This window comes from Hyperoodon ampullatus (assembly GCF_949752795.1).
Source record: "Hyperoodon ampullatus genome assembly, chromosome: 8".
Classification (NCBI taxonomy): domain Eukaryota; kingdom Metazoa; phylum Chordata; class Mammalia; order Artiodactyla; family Ziphiidae; genus Hyperoodon; species Hyperoodon ampullatus.
In genome coordinates, this window is record NC_136921.1 from 92,788,467 (window position 1) to 92,808,349 (window position 19,883).

At 41.2% G+C, this 19,883-nt stretch overlaps 1 protein-coding gene across 7 annotated transcripts in view; it reads left to right on the forward strand.

Annotated features, from left to right (window-relative positions):
* Nucleotides 1–765: 765 nt before the first annotated feature.
* The window catches only part of OSBPL6 (oxysterol binding protein like 6), a gene marked incomplete at its 5' end in the record, with an annotated part of 90,618 nt that continues 71,500 nt past the window's right edge, over nucleotides 766–19,883 (forward strand). For 6 of the 7 annotated variants that reach the window (XM_079710149.1, XM_079710150.1, XM_079710151.1 and 3 more), the window contains one exon: nucleotides 781–882. In XM_079710149.1, the coding sequence (XP_079566275.1) occupies nucleotides 781–882 (102 nt within the window). Of the gene's footprint in view, nucleotides 883–19,883 lie in introns of all 7 variants that reach the window. The other variant, XM_079710148.1, reaches the window with a different exon arrangement.

Sequence of the window (19,883 nt, forward strand, 5' to 3'; positions counted from 1 at the left end):
CCATCATTACCCCAGTCCCGGGACATGCCTGGCAGTCTGTAGATACTTGTGAGCCTGCTGGTTGCTGCGAGTCATATGTAGGTATGCTGTGGTCTTGAAGTACAGATAACAGTACATATGTGTATTCCTTGATCCTTCCCAAATGCTGGATCATATGATGCATAAAGTACATCAACTCTTTTGCCTTTTGTCATTGACTGCTTTTTGTCAGATTTAACCATCACATGCATGACATGACTGAACTAAGCTGATGACAGACATGGATGGAGCTCTTATTATAATCCACTGAGCAGGGGAAATTAAATTTCAAGGGAAGAAACTGATATACTTTGGCATGAGGGTCCAGAACATAACATTGTAATCTGCTTTAAAATAACAACAATACAAGGGAAGAATATCACTTTAATGTGTGGTTTCTTCCTGTTTTCCATGTTGACAAACTTTTGCTACATACTAATGCTTTTATCCTCTACCTTAAAATCTAGAAGAAGAAATAGTATTTTGTAATGTGTCAGAGTTCTTCCTCTCACCTTTTAGTACTGTTGCCTAGAAAAAATGATTTTTAATTTAATGATTTTTAAATCATTCACATGAGGTTTTTTTGTTTGTTCATTTTGCTTTTAGGTGTTTTGGACACCCTCAATATTTGCCTCATCTTTTCTAGTCAAACCTGATTCATGAAATGGACTAAAGCTGAAAAATCATCTGCTTCTTTGTCTGTGAATTTGAGACACGATTGGGATGGTCTTCAGTGCATACAACTAGATTCAAACTGCAGCTATGAGTTCAGATGAGAAGGGCATATCCCCTGCTCATAGAACATCCACCCCCACCCATAGAAGTGCCTCCTCTTCGGCATCCTCTCAAAGGGACAGTAGGCAGGTAAGATAACAGTGTAAAGTGCATTTTGTTATGTTATGCAACTATAGTACCATTAGGGTATGATGGGATTGCTAATTAAGTCTGAAATTTTTGCTGTGAAGATTTTTATTCCACAGGAAAACTCACTGTTTTCTGTAGATCTACGTGATGATGTCGTGAAGATCCTGCTCTTGCTTTTCTGTGATTTAGAATCCTTTTTCAGAGTACAAACTACAGGAAGGGTAGCTAAGTGAAGCCCTGCAGTGTTCTCCTCACATCTGTACCTGGAGGCAAGAGGCAGCTTCTGGAACATGAATGTTCTGTTCTTCCCTCCTCATTCCTGGAGGTGGAAAGGGATCTGAACAGTCTTCTTCCTCCAAGTCTCTCACTGGTCTGCCAAGCCCTAACTTCTGTTTGGAGTTTCATGGAATCTGGTAACAGGCAGATTCAGGAATCAGGTTACAAATAAAATTGTAGAATCAGGGAATTAAGGGAATTAAAATCAATAGACAAAATAAATTATTGGTGCTTAATTATCCCATTGAGCCCATTCTTTAAATTATTTTTGTTTACACAGTTACTTTATTACTACTTCAGTGCCTATTCTACAGACAGGGTTATATGGGGATTAGGCATATGAATTCTCTTCATTGTCAAAACAGGTGATTGTTTTGCCCAGCACTTGTCTGAATATTATCATTTGCCATTATAATATTGAGAAGAATTTCTTGTGTAACTGGAAATGCACAATAAGCAGAGGTTAACTTCTTATGAAAACTTTCCTTTTGGGGGATATTCAATTACTGAACATTCTTGAAGAGTTTTTTCCCCCCATTTTATTTTATTTTATTTATTTATTTTTTAACATCTTTATTGGAGTATAATTGCTTTACAGTGGTGTGTTAGTTTCTGCTGTACAACAAAGTGAGTCAGTTATATGTATACATATATCCCCACATCCCCTCCCTCTTGCATCTCCCTCCCACCCTCCCTATCCCACCCCTCTAGGTGGTCACAAAGCACCGAGCTGATCTCCCTGTGCTATGCAGCTGCTTCCCACTAGCTATCTATTTTACAATTGGTAGTGTATGTATGTGCATGCTACTCCCTCACTTCATCCCAGCTTACCTTACCCTTCCCCCCGCCATGTCCTCAAGTCCATTCTCTACATCTGCATCTTTATTCCTGTCCTGCCCCTAGGTTCGTCAGAACCAGTTTTTTTTTTTTTGGATTCCATATATGTGTTAGCATCCAGTATTTGTTTCTCTCTTTCTGACTTACTTCACTCTGTATGATAGACTCTAGGTCCATCCACCTCACTACAAATAACTCAATTTCGTTTCTTTTTATAGCTGAGTAATATTCCATTGTATATGTGTGTCACATCTTCTTTATCCATTCATCTGTCGATGGACACTTATGTTGCTTCCATGTCCTGGCTATTGTAAATAGTGCTGCAGTGAACATTGTGGTACATGTCTCTTTTTGAATTATTGTTATCTCAGGGTATATGCCCAGTAGTGGGATTGCTGGGTCATATGGTAGTTCTATTTTTAGTTTTTTAAAGAACCTCTATATTGTTCTCCATAGTGGCTGTATCAATTTACATTCCCACCAACAGTGCAAGAGGGTTCCCTTTTCTCCACACCCTCTCCAGCATTTACTGTTTGTAGATTTTTTGATGATGGCTATTCTGACCAGTGTGAGGTGATACCTTGTACTTTTGATTTGCATTTCCCTAATGATTAGTAATTTTGAGCATCCTTTCATGTGTTTGTTGGCAATCTGTATATCTTCTGTGGAGAAATGTCTATTTAGGTCTTCTGCCCATTTTTGGATTGGTTTGTTTATTTGTTTTTTGGGGTTTTTTTTGCTGTACGCGGGCCTCTCACTGTTGTGGCCTCTCCTGTTGCAGAGCACAGGCTCCGGACGCGCAGGCTCAGCGGCCATGGCTCACGGGCCCAGCCACTCTGCGGCATGTGGGATCCTCCCGGACCGGGGCACGAACCCGCGTCCCCTGCCTCGGCAGGCGGACTCTCAATCACTGCGCCACCAGGGAAGCCCTTGTTTCTTTTTTTGATATTGAGCTGCATGAGTTGCTTTTATATTTTACAGGTTAATCCTTTGTCAGTTGCTTCGTTTGCAAATATTTTCTCCCATTCTAAGGGTTGTCTTTTTGTCTTGTTTATGGTTTCCTTTGCTGTGCTAAGCTTTTAAGTTTCATTAGGTCCCATTTCTTTATTTTTGTTTTTATTTCCATTTCTCTAGGAGGTGGGTCAAAAAGGATCTTGCTGCGATTTAAGTCATAGAGTGTTCTGCCTATGTTTTCCTCTAAGAGTTTTATAGTGCCTGGCCTTACATTTAGGTCTTTAATCCATTTTGAGTTTATTTGTGTGTATGGTGTTAGGGAGTGTTCTAATTTCATTCTTTTTGATGTAGCTGTCCAGTTTTCACAGCACCACTTATTGAAGAGGCTGTCTTTTCTCCATTGTATATTCTTGCCTCCTTTATCAAACAAAAAGTGACCATATGTGCATGGGTTTATCTCTGGGATTTCTCTCCTGTTCCATTGATCTATATTTCTGTTTTTGTGCCCATACCATACTGTCTTGATTACTGTAGCTTTGTAGTAGAGTTGGAAGTCAGGAAGCCTGATTCCTCCAGCTCTGTTTTTCTTTCTCAAGATGCTTTGGCTATTCGGGGTCTTCTGTGTTTCCATGCAAATTGTGAAATTTTTTGTTCTAATTCTGTGAAAAATGCCATTGGTAGTTTCACGGGGATTGCATTGAATCTGTAGATTGCTTTGGATAGTATAGTCATTTTCACAATGTTGATTCTTCTAATCTAAGAACATGGTATATCTCTCCATCAGTTTGTATCATCTTTAATTTCTTTAATGAGTGTCTTATAGTTTTCTGCATACAGGTCTTTTGTCTCCTTAGGCAGGTTTATTCCTAGGTATTTTATTCTTTTTGTTGCAGTGGTAAATGGGATTGTTTCCTTAATTTCTCTTTCAGATTTTTCACCATTAGTATATAGGAATGCAAGAGATTTCTGTGCATTAAAGTTGTATCCTTCTACTTTACCAGATTCATTGATTAGCTCTAGTAGTTTTCTGCTGGTATCTTTAGGATTTTTTGTGTATAGTATCATGTCATCTGCAAACAATGACAGTTTTACTTCTTCTTTTCTGATTTGTATTCCTTTTATTTCTTTTTCTTCTCTGATTGCAGTGGCTAAAACTTCCAAAAATATGTTGAATAATAGAGGTGAGAGTGGGCAACCTTGTCTTGTGCCTGATCTTAGAGAAAATGGTTTCAGATTTTCACCATTGAAAACGATGTTGGCTGTGGGTTTGTCATATAGGGCATTTATTATGTTGACTTAGGTTCCCTCTATGCCTACTTTCTGGAGAGTTTTTATCATAAATGGGTGTTGAATTTTGTCAAAAGCTTTTTCTGCGTCTGTTGAGATTATCGTATGGTTTTTATCCTTCAGTTTGTTAATATGGTGTATCACATTGATTGATTTGCGTATCCTTGCATTCCTGGGATAAACCCCACTTGATCATGGTGTATGATCCTTTTAATGTGCTGTTGGATTCTGTTTGCTGCTATTTTGTTGAGGATTTTTGCATCTGTGTTCATCAGTGATAGTAACCTGTAGTTTTCTTTCTTTGTGACATCTTTGTCTGGTTTTGGTATCGGCATGACGGTGGCCTCGTAGAATGAGTTTGGGAGTGTTCCTCCCTCTGCTATACTTTGGAAGAGTTTGAGAAGGATAGGTGTCATCTGTTCTCTAAATGTTTGATAGAATTCGCCTCTGAAGCTATCTGGTCCTGGACTTTTGTTTGTTCGGAAGATTTTAAATCACAGTTTCAATTTCAGTGCTTGTGATTGGGCTGTTTATATTTGCTATTTCTTCCTGGTTCAGTGTCGAAAGGTTGTGATTTTCTAAGAATTTGTCCATTTCTTCCAGGTTGTCCTTTTTATTGGCATATAGTTGCTTGTAGTAATCTCATGATACTTTGTTTTTCTGCAGTGTCAGTTGTAACTTCTCCTTTTTCATTTCTAATTTTATTGATTTGAGTCCTCTCCCTCATTTTCTTGATGAGTCTGACTAATGGTTTATCAATTTGGTTATCTTCTCAAAGAACCAGCTTTTACTTTTATTGATCTTTGCTATTGTTTCCTTCATTTCTTTTTCATTTATTTCTGATCTGATCTTTATGATTTCTTTCCTTCTGCTAACTCTGGGTTTTTTTTCTTCTTCTTTCTCTAATTGCTTTAGGTGTAAGGTTAGGTTGTTTATTTGAGATGTTTCTTGAGGTAGGATTTTATTGCTATAAACTTCCCTCTTAGAATTGCTTTTGCTGCAGCCCATAGGTTTTGGGCCGTTGTGTTTTCATTGTCATTTGTTTGTAGGTATTTTTTGATTTCCTCTTGGATTTCTTCAGTGATCTCTTGATTATTTAGTAGTGTATTGTTTAGCTTCCATGTCTTTGCATTTTTTACAGTTTTTTTCCTGTAATTGATATCTAGTTTCATAGCATGTGATCAGAAAAGATGCTTGATATGATTTCAGTTTTCTTAAATTTACCAAGGCTTGATTTGTGACCCAGGATATGATCTATCCTGGAGAATGTTCCATAAGCACTTGAGAAGAAAATGTTTTCTGTTGTTTTTGGATGGAATGTCCTATAAATATCAATTAAGTCCATCTTGTTTAATGTGTCATTTAAAGCTTGTGTTTCCTTATTTTCATTTTGGATGATCTGTCCCTTGGTGAAAGTGGGGTGTTAAAGTCCCCTACTATTATTGTGTTACTGTCGATTTCCCCTTTTATGGCTGTAGCATTTGCCTTATGTATTGAGGTGCTCCTATGTTGGGTGCATAAATATTTACAATTGTTATATCTTCTTCTTGGATCGATCCCTTGATCATTATGTAGTGTCCTTCTTTGTCTCTTGTAATAGTCTTTAAAGTCTATTTTGTCTGATATGAGAATTGCTACTCCAGTTTTCTTTTGATTTCCATTTGCATGGAATATCTTTTTCCATCCCCTCACTTTCAGTCTGTATATGTCCCTAGGTCTGAATTGGGTCTCTTGTAGACAGCTTATGTCTGGGTCTTGTTTTTGTATCCATTCAGCCAGTCTGTGTCTTTTGGTTGGAGCATTTAATCCATTTACATTTAAGGTAATTACTGATATGTTACCATTTTCTGAATTGTTTTGCGTTTGTTTTCGTAGGTCTTTTCCTTCTCTTGAGTTTCCTGCCTAGAGAAGTTCCTTTATCATTTGTTGTAAAGCTGGTTTGGTGGTGCTGAATTCTCTTAGTTTTTGCTTGTCTGTAAAGCTTTTAATTTCTCCATGGAATCTGAATGAGATCCTTGCTGGGTAGAGTATTCTTGGTTGTAGGTTTTGCCCTTTCATCACTTTCAATATGCTCTGCCACTCCCTTCTGGCTTGCAGAGTTTCTGCTGAAAGATCAGCTGTTAACCTTATGGGGATTCCCTTCTATGTTATTTGTTGCTTTTCCTTTGCTGCTTTTAATATTTTGTCTTTGTATTTAACTTTTGATAGTTTGATTAGTATGTGTCTTGGCATGTTTCTCGTTGGATTTATCCTGTATGGGACTCTGTGCACTTCCTGGACTTGATTGACTCTTTCCTTTCCCATATTAGGGAAGTTTTCAACTATAATCTCTTCCAGTATTTTCTCGGTCCCTTTCCTTTTCTCCTCTTCTTCTGGGACCCCTGTAATTCGAATGTTGGTACATTTAATGTTGTCCCAGAGTTCTCTGAGACTGTCCCAATTCTTTTCATTCATTTTTCTTTATTCTGCTCTGCGGTAGTTATTTCCACTCTTTCATCTTCCAGGTCACTTATCCGTTCTTCTGCCTCAGTTATTCTGCTATTGGTTCCTTGTAGAGAATTATTAATTTCATTTATTGTGTTGTTCATCATAGTTTGTTTGCTCTTTAGTTCTTCTAGTTCCTTGTTAAACGGTTCTCGTATTTTCTCCATTCTGGTTCCAAGATTTTGGATCATCTTTACTATCATTACTCTGAATTCTTTTTCAGGTAGACTGCCTATTTCCTCTTCATCTGTTTGGTCTGGTGGGTTTTTACCTTGCTCCTTCATCTGCTGCATATTTCTCTGTCTTCTCATTTTGTTTAACTTACTGGGTTTGGGGTCTCCTTTTCGCAGCCTGCACGTTCATAGTTCCCGTTGTTTTTGGTGTCTACCCCCACTGGGTGAGGTTGGTTCAGTGGCTTGTGTAGGCTTCCTAGTGGAGGGGACTGGTGCCTGTGTTCTGGTGGGTGGGGCTGGATCTTGTCTTTATGGTGTGTGGGGCCACGTCCGGTGGTGTGTTTTGGGGTGTCTGTGAACTTAGTATGATTTTAGGCAGGCTCTCTGCTAATGGGTGGGGTTGTATTCCTATCTTGCTAGTTGTTTGGCATGGGACGTCCATTACTGGAGCTTGCTGGCCGTTGGGTGGAGCTGGGTCTTAGCGCTGAGACAGAGATCTGTGGGAGAGCTCTCGCGGATTGACATTATGTGGGGCCGGGAGGTCTCTGTTGGTCCAATGTTCTGAACTCGGCTTTCCCACCTCAGAGGCTCAGGCTTGACACCAGACCGGAGCATCAACACCCTGTCAGCCACACAGCTTAGAAGAAAAGGGAGAAAAAAAAGAAAAATAAATAAAAAATAAAAAAATAAAATTATTAAAAGAAAAAAATTGAAAAAGAATTAAAAAAAAGAAGAGAGCAACCAAACCAATAAACAAATCCACTAATGATAACAAGTGCTAAAAACTATACTAAGATAAACGTAAAAGTAAGAAAAAAGTCAGTCACAGATAGCAAACCCCAAGTCTACAGTTGCTCCCAAAGTCCACCGCCTCAATTTTGGGATGATTTGTGCTCTGTTCAGATGTTCCACAAATGTAAGTACATCAAGTTGACTGTGGAGATTTAATCTGCTGCTCCTGAGGCTGCTGGGAGAGATTTCCCTTTCTCTGCTTTGTTCGCAGAGCTCCTGGGGTTCAGCTTTGGATTTGGCCCCGCCTCTGCGTGTAGGTCGCCTGAGGGCATCTGTTCCCACTCAGACAGGACGGGGTTAAAGGAGCAGTTGATTAGGGGCTCTGGCTCACTTAGGCCAGTGGAAGGGAGGGGTACAGAATGCGGGGCAAGCCTGCGGCGGCAGAGGCCAGCATGATGTTGCAGCAGCCTGAGGTGTGCCACATATTCTACTGGGGAAGTTGTCCCGGATCACAGGACCCTGGCAGTGGTGGGCTACACAGGCTCCCTGGAGGGGAGGTGTGGAGAGTGACCTGTGCTTGTACACAGGCTTCTTGGTGGCTGTAGCAGCAGCATTAGTGTTTCATGCCCGTCTCTGATGTCCGAGCTGATAACCGTAGCTTGCGCCCATCTCTGGAGCTCGTGTAGGCGGCACTCTGCCTTCTGTGGGCAGACAGGGAGGGAATCCCCTCTCCTTGTGCACCCTGAAACAATGGCCTTTTGTCTCTTAGGCAGGTCCAGACTTTTTCCCGGACTCCCTCCTGGCTAGCTGTGGTGCACTAGCCCCCTTCAGGCTGTGTTCACGCAGCCAACCCCAGTCCCCTCCCTGGGATCCAACCTCCGAAGCCCGAGCCTCAGCTCCCAGCCCCCACCTGTCCCGGCGGGTGAGCAAACTAGCCTCTCGGGCTGGTGAGTGCTGGTCGGCACCGATCCTCTGTGCGGGAATCTCTCCACTTTGCCCTCTGCACCCGTTACTGCACTCTCCTCCATGGCTCCGAAGCTTCCCCCAACCTACCCCTGGTCTCCACCAGTGAAGGGGCTTCCTAGCATGCAGAAACTTTTTCTCCTTCACAGCTCCCTCCCAGAGGTGCAGGTCCCATCCCTATTCTTTTGTCTCTGTGTTTTCTTTTTTCTTTTGCCCTACCCAGGTACGTGGGGAGTTTCTTGCCTTTTGGGAAGTCTGAGGTCTTCTGCCAGCGTTCAGTAGGTGTTCTGTAGGAGTTGTTCCACATGTAGATGTATTTTTGATGTACTTGTGGGGAGGAAGGTGATCTCCACATTTTACTCCTTCACCATCTTGAAGGTCCCCCTCTCTTTCCCCCCATTTTATATGTTGAAAGTATATTGCCTAGTTTCTAGAAGTACACACATCAGTTATCTGATATTCCATAGTACAGACTTGGGTCTTGAGACAGCCAGTTCCACATGAGAATTCATTCTTTTAGATGGTGGGAATGCATTTCTGGGGGTGTTTCTTAAGGAACCCTCAGTCTACAAACCCTGTCAGAACTCCCTCTCCTATTTCTAGCAGAGATTTTAAGGGAATCTGTAAGAATCAGGGTTTCCTTGTGTGTATATCTTTCACAGATTCTAGAGCAGATTTTGCTCTCCTCGGGAATTTTTGACATTGGTGTTTTTGTTATAGAAATCAAAGAGGATATCTACATTCTGTTCATTAGAAGCAGTTACACCATTAACTATATCTGTGATTACACACAGCTATAATGTTTATTGCATTACATTTTTAGAGTTTAAAAAAATTAAGAGTACCATGAATGAAAACACATTTATGTTAAATTCCTACTGCATGCTGAGATGCTTTCTAAGTTTGCAGTTTGACTTTACCCTTCAACTTGCCTCTCTGTCCTTTCTCATTATGGCTTCTTCATTTTTCCCTTGCCCTGGGCATTTAAATTGAGAGACATTTTAAGCAGCATGGCCTTTCTGGCTGCTGAGGGAAGGAAGGGATGGACCCCGTTCACCCTGGAGAATTATGGCAAATGGAAAAGACTGCTGACTGCTGCAGAAACATCTGTCATGCACTGTTGAGCTGCTGTTGCACCTGAGCTCTGGGGTGAGCGTGCTAAACAACAGGGAGGAACTGAGATCCTGGTCTGCCAGAGGACGTGTAAAGGTGGAATGTGTGACTCCTGGCTGGCTTGTGGATGGAAAGTTTTATGATGGGAATAAAGGAGCACGTCTGCAAATTGATAATGAATTCTGGAAAAGTAAGAGACACTGTTCAAATGGTTATTATTCTTTAAGGAGAGAGTTTACTTTCATTCTTGTTTATCTCAGCAGGTGGAAACTCTCCCAAATACTTTCTCCTCTGGTTCCTTCCTGTCTCCTCTTTTGTGTCTGTTAAACCCCTCAAGGGAGAGAAGAATAAAGAACAATTACAGTTCTTTTCTCTCCCTGTCTCATCACTTCTTAAAATCCAGTATTAACTTACGGAAATCAGAAATTCTAAGTGATCTTGGGATGTAATATGATGTAGTGTATTTTAATGCATCTATTTTTGTGTGATGGCTGTTTTCATAGTGAAGGGACATAGGGAAAGTGATGAAGTAGTCTTCATTGAATGTTACAATTCTCCTGATTTGACTGATATCTGTGTAGATGGTGCCAAATTGCAAAGTCCATCCCTCTTTCTCTCCTAAGTTGATCATATTGGTAAAGGATCTAGCACACAGCGCATACCATACAGTGGTAACTTACTGCACCTTTCTTGCCTGTCCTTCCCAAGTTCTAGTCCTAGATCACTGATTACTTGATTGGGCATCTCTCCTCGTTGTCACCTTAAATCAGTATGTATAGGGCTTCCCTGGTGGCGCAGTGGTTGAGAATCTGCCTGCCAATGCAGGGGACATGAGTTCGAGCCCTGGTCTGGGAAGATCCCACATGCCGCGGAGCAACTGGGCCCGTGAGCCACAATTACCGAGCCTGCGTGTCTGGAGCCTGTGCTCCGCAACAAGAGAGGCCGCGATAGTGAGAGGCCCGCGCACCGTGATGAAGAGTGGTCCCCACTTGCTGCAACTAGAGAAAGCCCTCGCACAGAAACGAAGACCCAACACAGCCATAAATAAATAAAATTAAAAAAAAAAATCAGTATGTATAAACCAGTTTGCTATGAGGGTAATCATTCTCTCATGGACCCAGGGTCAAAGCCATTCCTTTCTTCTTTGCCACTCCCACATTCAGTAGGTTAACAAGTCCTATTGATTATTTCCTCCTTCATAATATCATAATTTCTTTCTAGTCCCACTGTCGGCTCCCCAGACCAGACTCTCGTCACCTCAGCCTGGGATCCTGCAGAGTGCTCTTGCCTCACTGGCTCCTTATGGCCTCCTGAGATCGAATTTCCTGAATCTGGCAGATTCATGCTCAAAATCCTTCAAAGACTTTCAGTTACCTACATGATTAAGGCCAGATTTCTTTACTTAGTATCCAGAGACCACCATGATCGGATCCAGCCTCAGTGTCCCATTTTCCTCCCAACCTGTACAGTCTTGTCTGCTTATGGTTCCCAAACCTGCCTTATCTCCATCTCTGCCCTTGTCTTTCCTGCACGGAATTCCCACCACCCTCCTCTCAGCCTGATACCTCCCTATGCTTCAAAGACCAGCTCATGTGACACTCTCACTGGCCGCTCAAACCCACGTTGAACTTTCCCTTCTCTAAACTTTATAGAACTTCTTGACAATATTTGACATTCATTATCTTTTTATGTACTGATCTCCTCAACTGTATTGTGAGCTCCTTTAAACAGACTACATGCTCTAATTCTTCAGAGACAAGCCTTGCCCCTCAAATATTTTAATGTATCCTAGAGGATATTTTTAAAGACCTGCAACAATATTAGTCTTGTCTTTTTATTACAGATTTTACATCCCGGGTTTATTTGTCCTCTCCCTTCTTCCTTCCTCATAGATAAGTGAAACAAAGAACATCTGTCAAGTGCATAGTAGGAATTGGCAGCCCGTCCTGTCACTAAATTATGTAGCCCAGCAGGTGAAGGAGGGAGAGGAGATGGGAAATGAAGTGATTCAGTGCCCCTGTGATTTCACTGTTTTTTCACCAAGGAGAGGGTCAAGGCCCCACTTAGTATTTAACAAGTTGGAAGACTTTAGTAATTGCTCCGTTCACACTTTATTCAAGTCTGGTATTAGATGTTAGAATATATAACAAAATTGGCTGTGTGTGTGTGTGTGTGTGTGTGTGTGATCAACTGTGACTCTTAAACTGCAAGGTATATACTCCCTACAATTTTCAAAGAGGAAATAGGTTGATTAGACATCTAGGACTTTTGCATAAACCAGCATTTCCCGAAGTATGTGCCAAGGAACGCTTGTCCCTTGACATGCTGCATGAATAGAGGGTCTGCTGTCAAGTAAATTGGAGAAATGCTGAACACAATCTTTTTTTGCAATTTTTTAAATTAATAAATTAAGGACACCGATAAATCCTGCAGTCAGAACTTGATTTAACTGAGCATTACTTGAATTTGATAGATCATGGAACTTTTTTATTTCCCTAAGGTTTGGTTGTTGAAAATCCCGATTCTTCTTTCTATTTCAAAATGGGAAGGTAAAGGAACACAGGGCCCAGATTCCAAATGGCAACTAGACTGGGCTCAGGAGCAGCTTCCCCTTTAGATAGGGCATTTACTTTCTCATCAGCCACAGTCTCTACTTCTCCTTATTGTATTTCAATACTTCATGCTTCCTGCCTGGCCCTTGAAAGCATTTGAATTGACAAACCCTGATCCGGGGTGTCAGGAAGTCAGACACAATAATATTTAAGTGACCGGGGGTGATCTCCACTTGGATATTAAGAAGGCATCTTAAACTTAACATGTCCGGACTTCCCTGGTGGCGCAGAGGTTAAGAATCCGCCTGCCATTGCAGGGGACATGGGTTCAATCCCTGGTCCAGGAAGATCCGACATGCCGCAGAGCAACTAAGCCCGTGCACCACAACTACTGAAGCCCGCACACTCTAGGGCCTGCATGCCGCAACTACGGAGCCTGCGTGCTGCAACTAGAGCACACGCGTCTAGAGCCCATGCTCCACAACAAGAGAAGCCACCGCAATGAGAAGCCCGTGCACCGCACTGAAGAGTAGCCCCCCGCTCACTGCCACTAGAGAAAGCCCGTGCACAGCAATGAAGACCCAGCATGGCCAAAAATAAAAACAAACAAACAGCAGCAACAACAACAACAACAAAACTTTAACATGTCCAAAACTGAACTCTTAATTTCACTCTCAAATCTACTCCTTCCCAGTCCCCCTTATCTCAGTAAACAGCAACTCTGTCCTTTCATTTGGTAAGGCCAGAAACCTTACCAGGAGCCATCCTCAACTCCTCTCTTTTCCTCACACCCCACTTCCAGACCCTCAGCAAATCCTGTTGGTTCTGCCTTCAGGATGTCCCTGGAATCTGACCTCTGCTTCCCTCCTCCTCCCCTTCCACCCTGGTCTGAGCCACCTTATTTCTCACCCAAACTATGGCCATAGTCTTCTAACTGCTCTCTGTGCTTCTACCTTTGACCAACATACAGGTCAGTTTTTACAAAGTAGTTAGAGTGATCCCTTTAAAACCTAAGTCAGGGCTTCCCTGGTGGTGCAGTGGTTGAGAGTCCGCCTGCCGATGCAGGGGACACGGGTTCGTGCCCTGGTCCGGGAAGATCCCACATGCCGTGGAGCGGCTGGGCCCGTGAGCCATGGCCGCTGAGCCTGCGCATCCGGAGCCTGTGCTCTGCAGCGGGAGAAGCCACACAGAGGCCCGCGTACCACAAAAAAAAAAAAACAAAATACAAAAAACCTAAGTCAGATCAAGCCTCTCACCTGCTCCAAGGTCTCCAGTGGTTTCCCATCTCTCCTGAAATATTTGAATTGCTGACCATTGTCTACAGTGTCATTCATAATCTGGATCTGCATATAGCTCTCTGGTCCCGTCTCCTACCACGTTCCACTTCACTTAGTTCTCCCCAGCATTTTCCTTCGATGTGCCAAGCAGGGTGCCACCTCAGGGCCTTTGCATCTTTGCCCCCCTCAGACCAGCTCACTTTTCTTCCAAGTGTCCCCATGTGTGCTCACACATTTGAATCATTCTCCAAATGTACCCTTTTTGGGTAGCCTTCTCCTGCTCTCCCCTGTGTATCCACATCACTCACTGTACACTTAACCTGCTTTTATTTGTCTTCAGAGCATTAACCACCACCTGACATGTTACATATTTATCTGTTTTTATTTGTATCCTCTTCCTCTATTCCGTATCACTGCAGTGTAAACTCCCTGGAAACAAGGGTTTTATTTTGTTAATAATGTATCCCTAGCACCTCCTACAGTTCCTGGCATATGATATGGCTCAGAATATATTTGAATGAACAAATGAATGAGGAGTTGGCATGGAGAGGAAGATTGTGGACCAGGTTCCAGAGGCCTTGGTAGCTGTGAAGGAATAATCATGCAGTTGGGAGATGATTAGTAGGAGAGAAAGTAGTATAGTTGGGAATTCTGAGTCTCTCAAGAACAGTGGATTTTGAGAGTAGAAGAGGGATGGTCCAGAGGTGGCAGAAGGTACCAGGAGAGCACAGACCCTCCTGCTTGCTGCTCACAGTGATTGTATGGTAGAATAAATGGCTTGAGGCTTATGAAGGCAGTGATATCAAACAGAAGCAAAGCATTGGGAGCATTCTGCACAGATGTTAAAAATATTGGTGGGGTGGGAGATAACTCTATTTCAAAACAAGAGTTGTTTCCATTCTCTCATAGTACTTACTTAACAATAATGTTATGTAATTGGCTAAGTTTATGGCTGGCTGACTGGATTTTGTTTGTTTGTTTTGATAATTACCCTTATGATTACATATTTTAGAGAATTTTTTACAATATACAAGACTGGGGCCACCCTGTAGAGACAGTTTCAGTAGTTTGGGATCAGCCAAGGATCTACATTTTTTAAAGTAAGGCCCCTGCTTAGAACCAGTGATGATTTTTATTTGTGTCACTATCAAGTCATTTCAGAAAATCAGATACTATTCCTCTAAGAACTTGGGATTTGGAACACATAATTACCAGGTGATAGTGTCTATTACTAGAGTGAATTGTTATAGCTCTACCGGGTTAGACATTGTAAATGCTCAAGTGACTCAATCTTTTTTTTTTTTTTTTTTGCGGTACGCGGGCCTCTCACTGTTGCGGCCTCCTCTGTTGCGGAGCACAGGCTCCGGACGCGCAGGCTCAGCGGCCAGGGCTCACGGGCCCAGCCACTCCATGGCATGTGGGATCTTCCCGGACTGGGACACGAACCCGTGTCCCCTGCACCGGCAGGCAGACTCTCAACCACTGCGTCACCAGGGAATCCCTCAATCTTTTTGTTTAATGAAAAATCAAAGAAAAAAAAATACCAGCTATTCCTTATAATGATTTAAAGTTTACAGGAGCTCAGAGATCATAAAATAAAGAACTTTTTAAGGAAAAAATGATATTATTAATCAGTCATAAGAAGCTGGTAGTTAATCTTCTTGCCAGTTGTTAATAAAATATATATTCAGTATTATGGTCAATCATTCCAACTAATAGAAGATATCAATTACATGGGTATCTAAAAATGTTTCCTATACATAATCAACAATAGTTAACAAAACCAACCGTGGCTCATTCAGTTAATGTCCTGACTGGTAACATGTGAAGGCTGGTAACATGTGAAGGCTGTCCCAAGCAGTGATTCAGTGAGACTTATGTAACCATGGGCTGGTTTACCACCATATAACCACCCAGTTCTGATATCAGCAGCATCTGCTATTTTTGCAATGTTCAGTATTAGTGAAGAAGGTATCTAGAAAACCAGAAAATAAAAATGTTCCTCATCAGTGACTATACTTTATGTACAGGGTTTTCATAACAAGTTTTCTTCTTAGACAAACAGACAAACAGGTATAAAAATATCCCCAGTATATATGTGAACTGACTTGAAATATTTTTCTTCCAATTGAACCTCTGAAGCATCTTCTTCAAATAGCTTTGCTAAATGAAATAACCAAATCACTGCTTTGAAATACAGTATCTTTATTTTCTGAATATGAAACCTATTTCCATCTTTGGGTTGTGAAAAATATAATGATCCTCAAACAAAAATTTTCTCATTTCCAGAGAGAAGAATTCAAGCATTCTTGATTTATACCTAACCTCCAATTTAAATCATCCTCAGTCTTATCAGTGAAGAGGAATATAATTTGAAATCTGCCAGTATCTAAATAGAAAAATCGTAGAATTCAGTGGATCCAGGGATTTGTCGGATGACTCTGGGACCCAGCTCTCAGTTCAGAGAGAAATACTAACCTAACATGAAAATCTGCAGTGTCCTCACCATAGTGATGCTGGTAAATAAAGCCCTCGGTGCTACGTATGTTTAAATTCCTGACTTGCTTCCAATTTAGGCTTTTGGGGATTCCACTCATCCCAAGGAACCTAACTTTTAGGACTTAGGACCAGTGTCGATAGGAAAATAACATCCACTTGCAGAAACTCACACTATGACCAACTTTTGTGACTTAGGTACATTTTGTAAATTGGGTGCTCTGAAAAGTCTAAATATTAGGAAAAGTTCATGAATAATAGAGCAACACCAGCAACAGCTGACATCTCATGAGTTCTCACTGTGGAAGGTTGAACTACCATCAACTTTTTCAGAAAACTAAACTCTGGCATAAAGTGGTGAAATATCTTGGCCACAGCTAATGAACAGCTAAGACAGGGTTTGCTCCCTGGAAGCCTGATTCTGGACCCCTTTTCTTGACCACTTCACTATTTGCTCTGTGGTAGGGCTTGACAAGCTGGAATGTCTAGGGGAGGAAAGGCCTTCTGTACTTGTCTAAGTGAACTTCGTAAGGCAGCATTTGTCAGTTATTTTTGAGTTATGCATTTCCTCCTCATTTTTTTCTTCACTCAGCAATAACAGTGATTTTTCACATCCTCATTGGCCTGGGAAACAATAGACCAGAAGGTACATAGACGAAAATGTTAATAATTATTGTGAAGTACTGGTATCAAAGGTGAATTTTATGTTCCTTGTGCATTCCTGAATTTTACATTTTCTGTATTTCACTACATGTATTGCTTTTGGAATGAGAAGTTCTGATCATTTATTTGTTTACTGAAAACTGCAATTAGCCTTTTCCATGAAACCAAATGAGCAGCCCCACAGATTTCTTGCTCTCCCCACCATTTGGATATCGCTGCCACTTCTGCTTGGTGTTTACAGTATGTGTTCAGTCCATGTCAAATGTGCTGCAGTTGAGACCACTGGAAGGAAATTTGCCACCTGGCACTCAGACGCTCATTACCCACAAGTGATTTAGAACTCAGCATTATCTGAGAAAGAATCTGTTCGCTGCTTGCCCTGGTATGTTTGCCAGAACACTTTGGCTCTCTTGGCCTGCCTTAGTTTCTCACTTAAGAAGTTATCTTATTACCTTGAGCTGGCTGGTTTGGGTCAGCATGTTTATAGCAGCAAGGTTGTGAACATCAGAGGGTCTCATTCGTAGGTCGTTGACGAGGTCTGGGAATCTGTTGTTTATAGAAGCTTCCGCAGGAGACTGTTATTCACCCAGGTTTGGACATCATTGCTCTTACAGAGTACATTTCCAGGTGTTTCATTAGGACTATAAAAACATCATCCCAAAGGACCATAAGTTTACAAAACTGCTTTGTTTGTTTTTCGACTTGGACAAATAGAAAATTTTAATATCCCTCTGACTAGCATCCACGGAAACTCTCCTGGGCTGTAATTAAAATACTGCCACAAAAGTAAAAGTAAAGGAAAGCCCCATGCATGTTGTATACTTTAAAGTGCCAGACTTCTTGACCTCAAATCCTAATTAAGGGCAGATTTTGTAATAATGGCAATAGCCAGTGTTGGTGAGGTTTCAGGGAAATGGACACTCTCACACACTACTGCTAGGCATGTTAATTAATTCCACTTTTCTGGAGGGAAACTTTGCAGTGTGTATCTAAAGTCTTTTAAAAAGTCATACCATAGGACCTGGTAACTCAGCTTCTAAGGAAACAACCAAAGATACATGTAAAGATTTCTGTGCAGAGATGTTTGTTAAAGTATGTTTATGGTATTAAAAAATTAGAAAAAACCTAGTATTCAACAAGAAGTTAATTTAATAACCTATAATAACCTATCTCATAGCCGTACAGTGGAATATTGCATAGCTGTTAAAAATGCTTTAGAAGAGGGCTTTCCTGGTGGCACAGTGGTTGAGAGTACGCATGACGATGCAGGGGACACGGGTTCGTGCCTGGTCCGGGAGGATCCCACATGCCATGGAGCGGCTGGGTCCGTGAGCCATGGCCGCTGGACCTGTGTGTCTGGAGCCTGTGCTCCGCGACGGGAGAGGCCACAACAGTGAGAGGCCCGCGTACCACAAAAAAAAAAAAAAAAAAAAATGCTTTAGAAGAATATTTAAAGCTGTGGGAAAATTATATATTATTAAATGAAAAACACCCAGCTATTAAATTGAAAATATAGTGTAATTCCAATTTTGTTTTTAAGAATTGAGAGTATATATGCATTAAAAAAGCTGAAAGCAAATATACCAAGATATTGGAAGAGTTTATTGCTGGTGGTGGGTGGTTTTAATTTCTTTTTTTCTTTTCTGTCCACTCCCCTCAAATCTCTGCAGTGGATATGTATTGCTTCTGTAGTCAAAAATGTATATTTTTAAAGGTCATATTTTATGAGTTAATGTGCATATGTATGTAGCTCTAAAACAGTATTTGGATATAGTAAGTACAGTTTAAGTGCCATTATTTTAATAATAAAATTGTAAGCCTTAATTCCATAAGCATAAGATTTAAAATTAAATGAATTTGAAGGATATGCCAGATGGGAAACTTAGAACAAATTTTTAAAACCATTTTTGAGGTGCTGAGGTAGAACGGGGGCCACCCTTTGCCCTCTTAACTATCTATATTTATCTCATAGTAATTTAAACATGTTATCCAGAAAGTGGGAACTTAGACACTATGTATCTGATAGCAAATATTTGTTCATTCTTTCATTCAGCAAATATTTATGGGTACATATAGGCAAGTCATAGATATATCTGCTCTGAGTTTACAAGTGTAATCAAAGCAAACCAACTCTGCTTCAAATATACATACATAAGTGTTATATGTGATTTTTTTTTTGCTTGCATTATTAGCAAAATCATGGGAATGATTATCACACTGAAAACCTTTGTCTGTTCTGGGTCATTTTAATAGCCTTGTAGAGAATTACAAATTAACTTGACTTTAGTGTCCTTTTCAAGTCATACAGAACTGTTCTCCTGCCTTTTCTATTAACTTTACACGTTCCAGAGCCTTTGCTCTTGAAGTGACTTTTAGTGTTTGTCCCTTTTATTTGCCATTCAGTTGTAATCGCTGTAATGAAGTATGATCATATTTGTTGGGGTTTTCAGTAGCTTTGTTGCATGTTTGTGAGTACAACAGGTAAGGAGCAAGCCCACAGGTAAGTTCTGGTTCTAGTGTTGCTGAAAGGCAACCATGGGAATTAAAGAGCTGTTTATTCATATGCCTTTTACCACTTCATAGTCAGGATTGCTGAACTACTCTTGGCTATAAATGGACCACTTGATGGGTCCTGACTGTGTTTCTTACAATACAGGGTTTCCAGCAACAGACCGCTTCACTGTGGGGTCATAGTTGTTGGTTCTTAACGAGTTTTGTGTTTCTCTGCAGATGCAGGAAGAGTGGAGAATTTGATGACTGCTGGTTCTCCCTTCAGGGTTTCCCAGGTGTGCTGTGTGGAATTTTCCCAGCCACTATTTCTAAAATTTTCTACTTTCATTCATTTTAGTGGTGCTTATATGGAGATTTATTATTATTATTATTATTATTATTATTATTATTATTATTATTATTATTTTGCAGTATGTGGGCCTCTCACTGTTGTGGCCTCTCCCGTTGCGGAGCACAGGCTCCAGACGCGCAGGCTCAGTGGCCATGGCTCACGGGCCCAGCCGCTCCGCGGCATGTGGCATCTTCCCGGACCGGGGCACGAACCCGTTTCCCCTGCATCGGCAGGCGGACTCTCAACCACTGCACCCCCAGGGAAGCCCGAGATTTATTATTAATGCAATTCTGCTATCTTTCAGTGAGAGTAAGATAACTGTTACTATAGAGAAAGTAGTAGAATTACTACT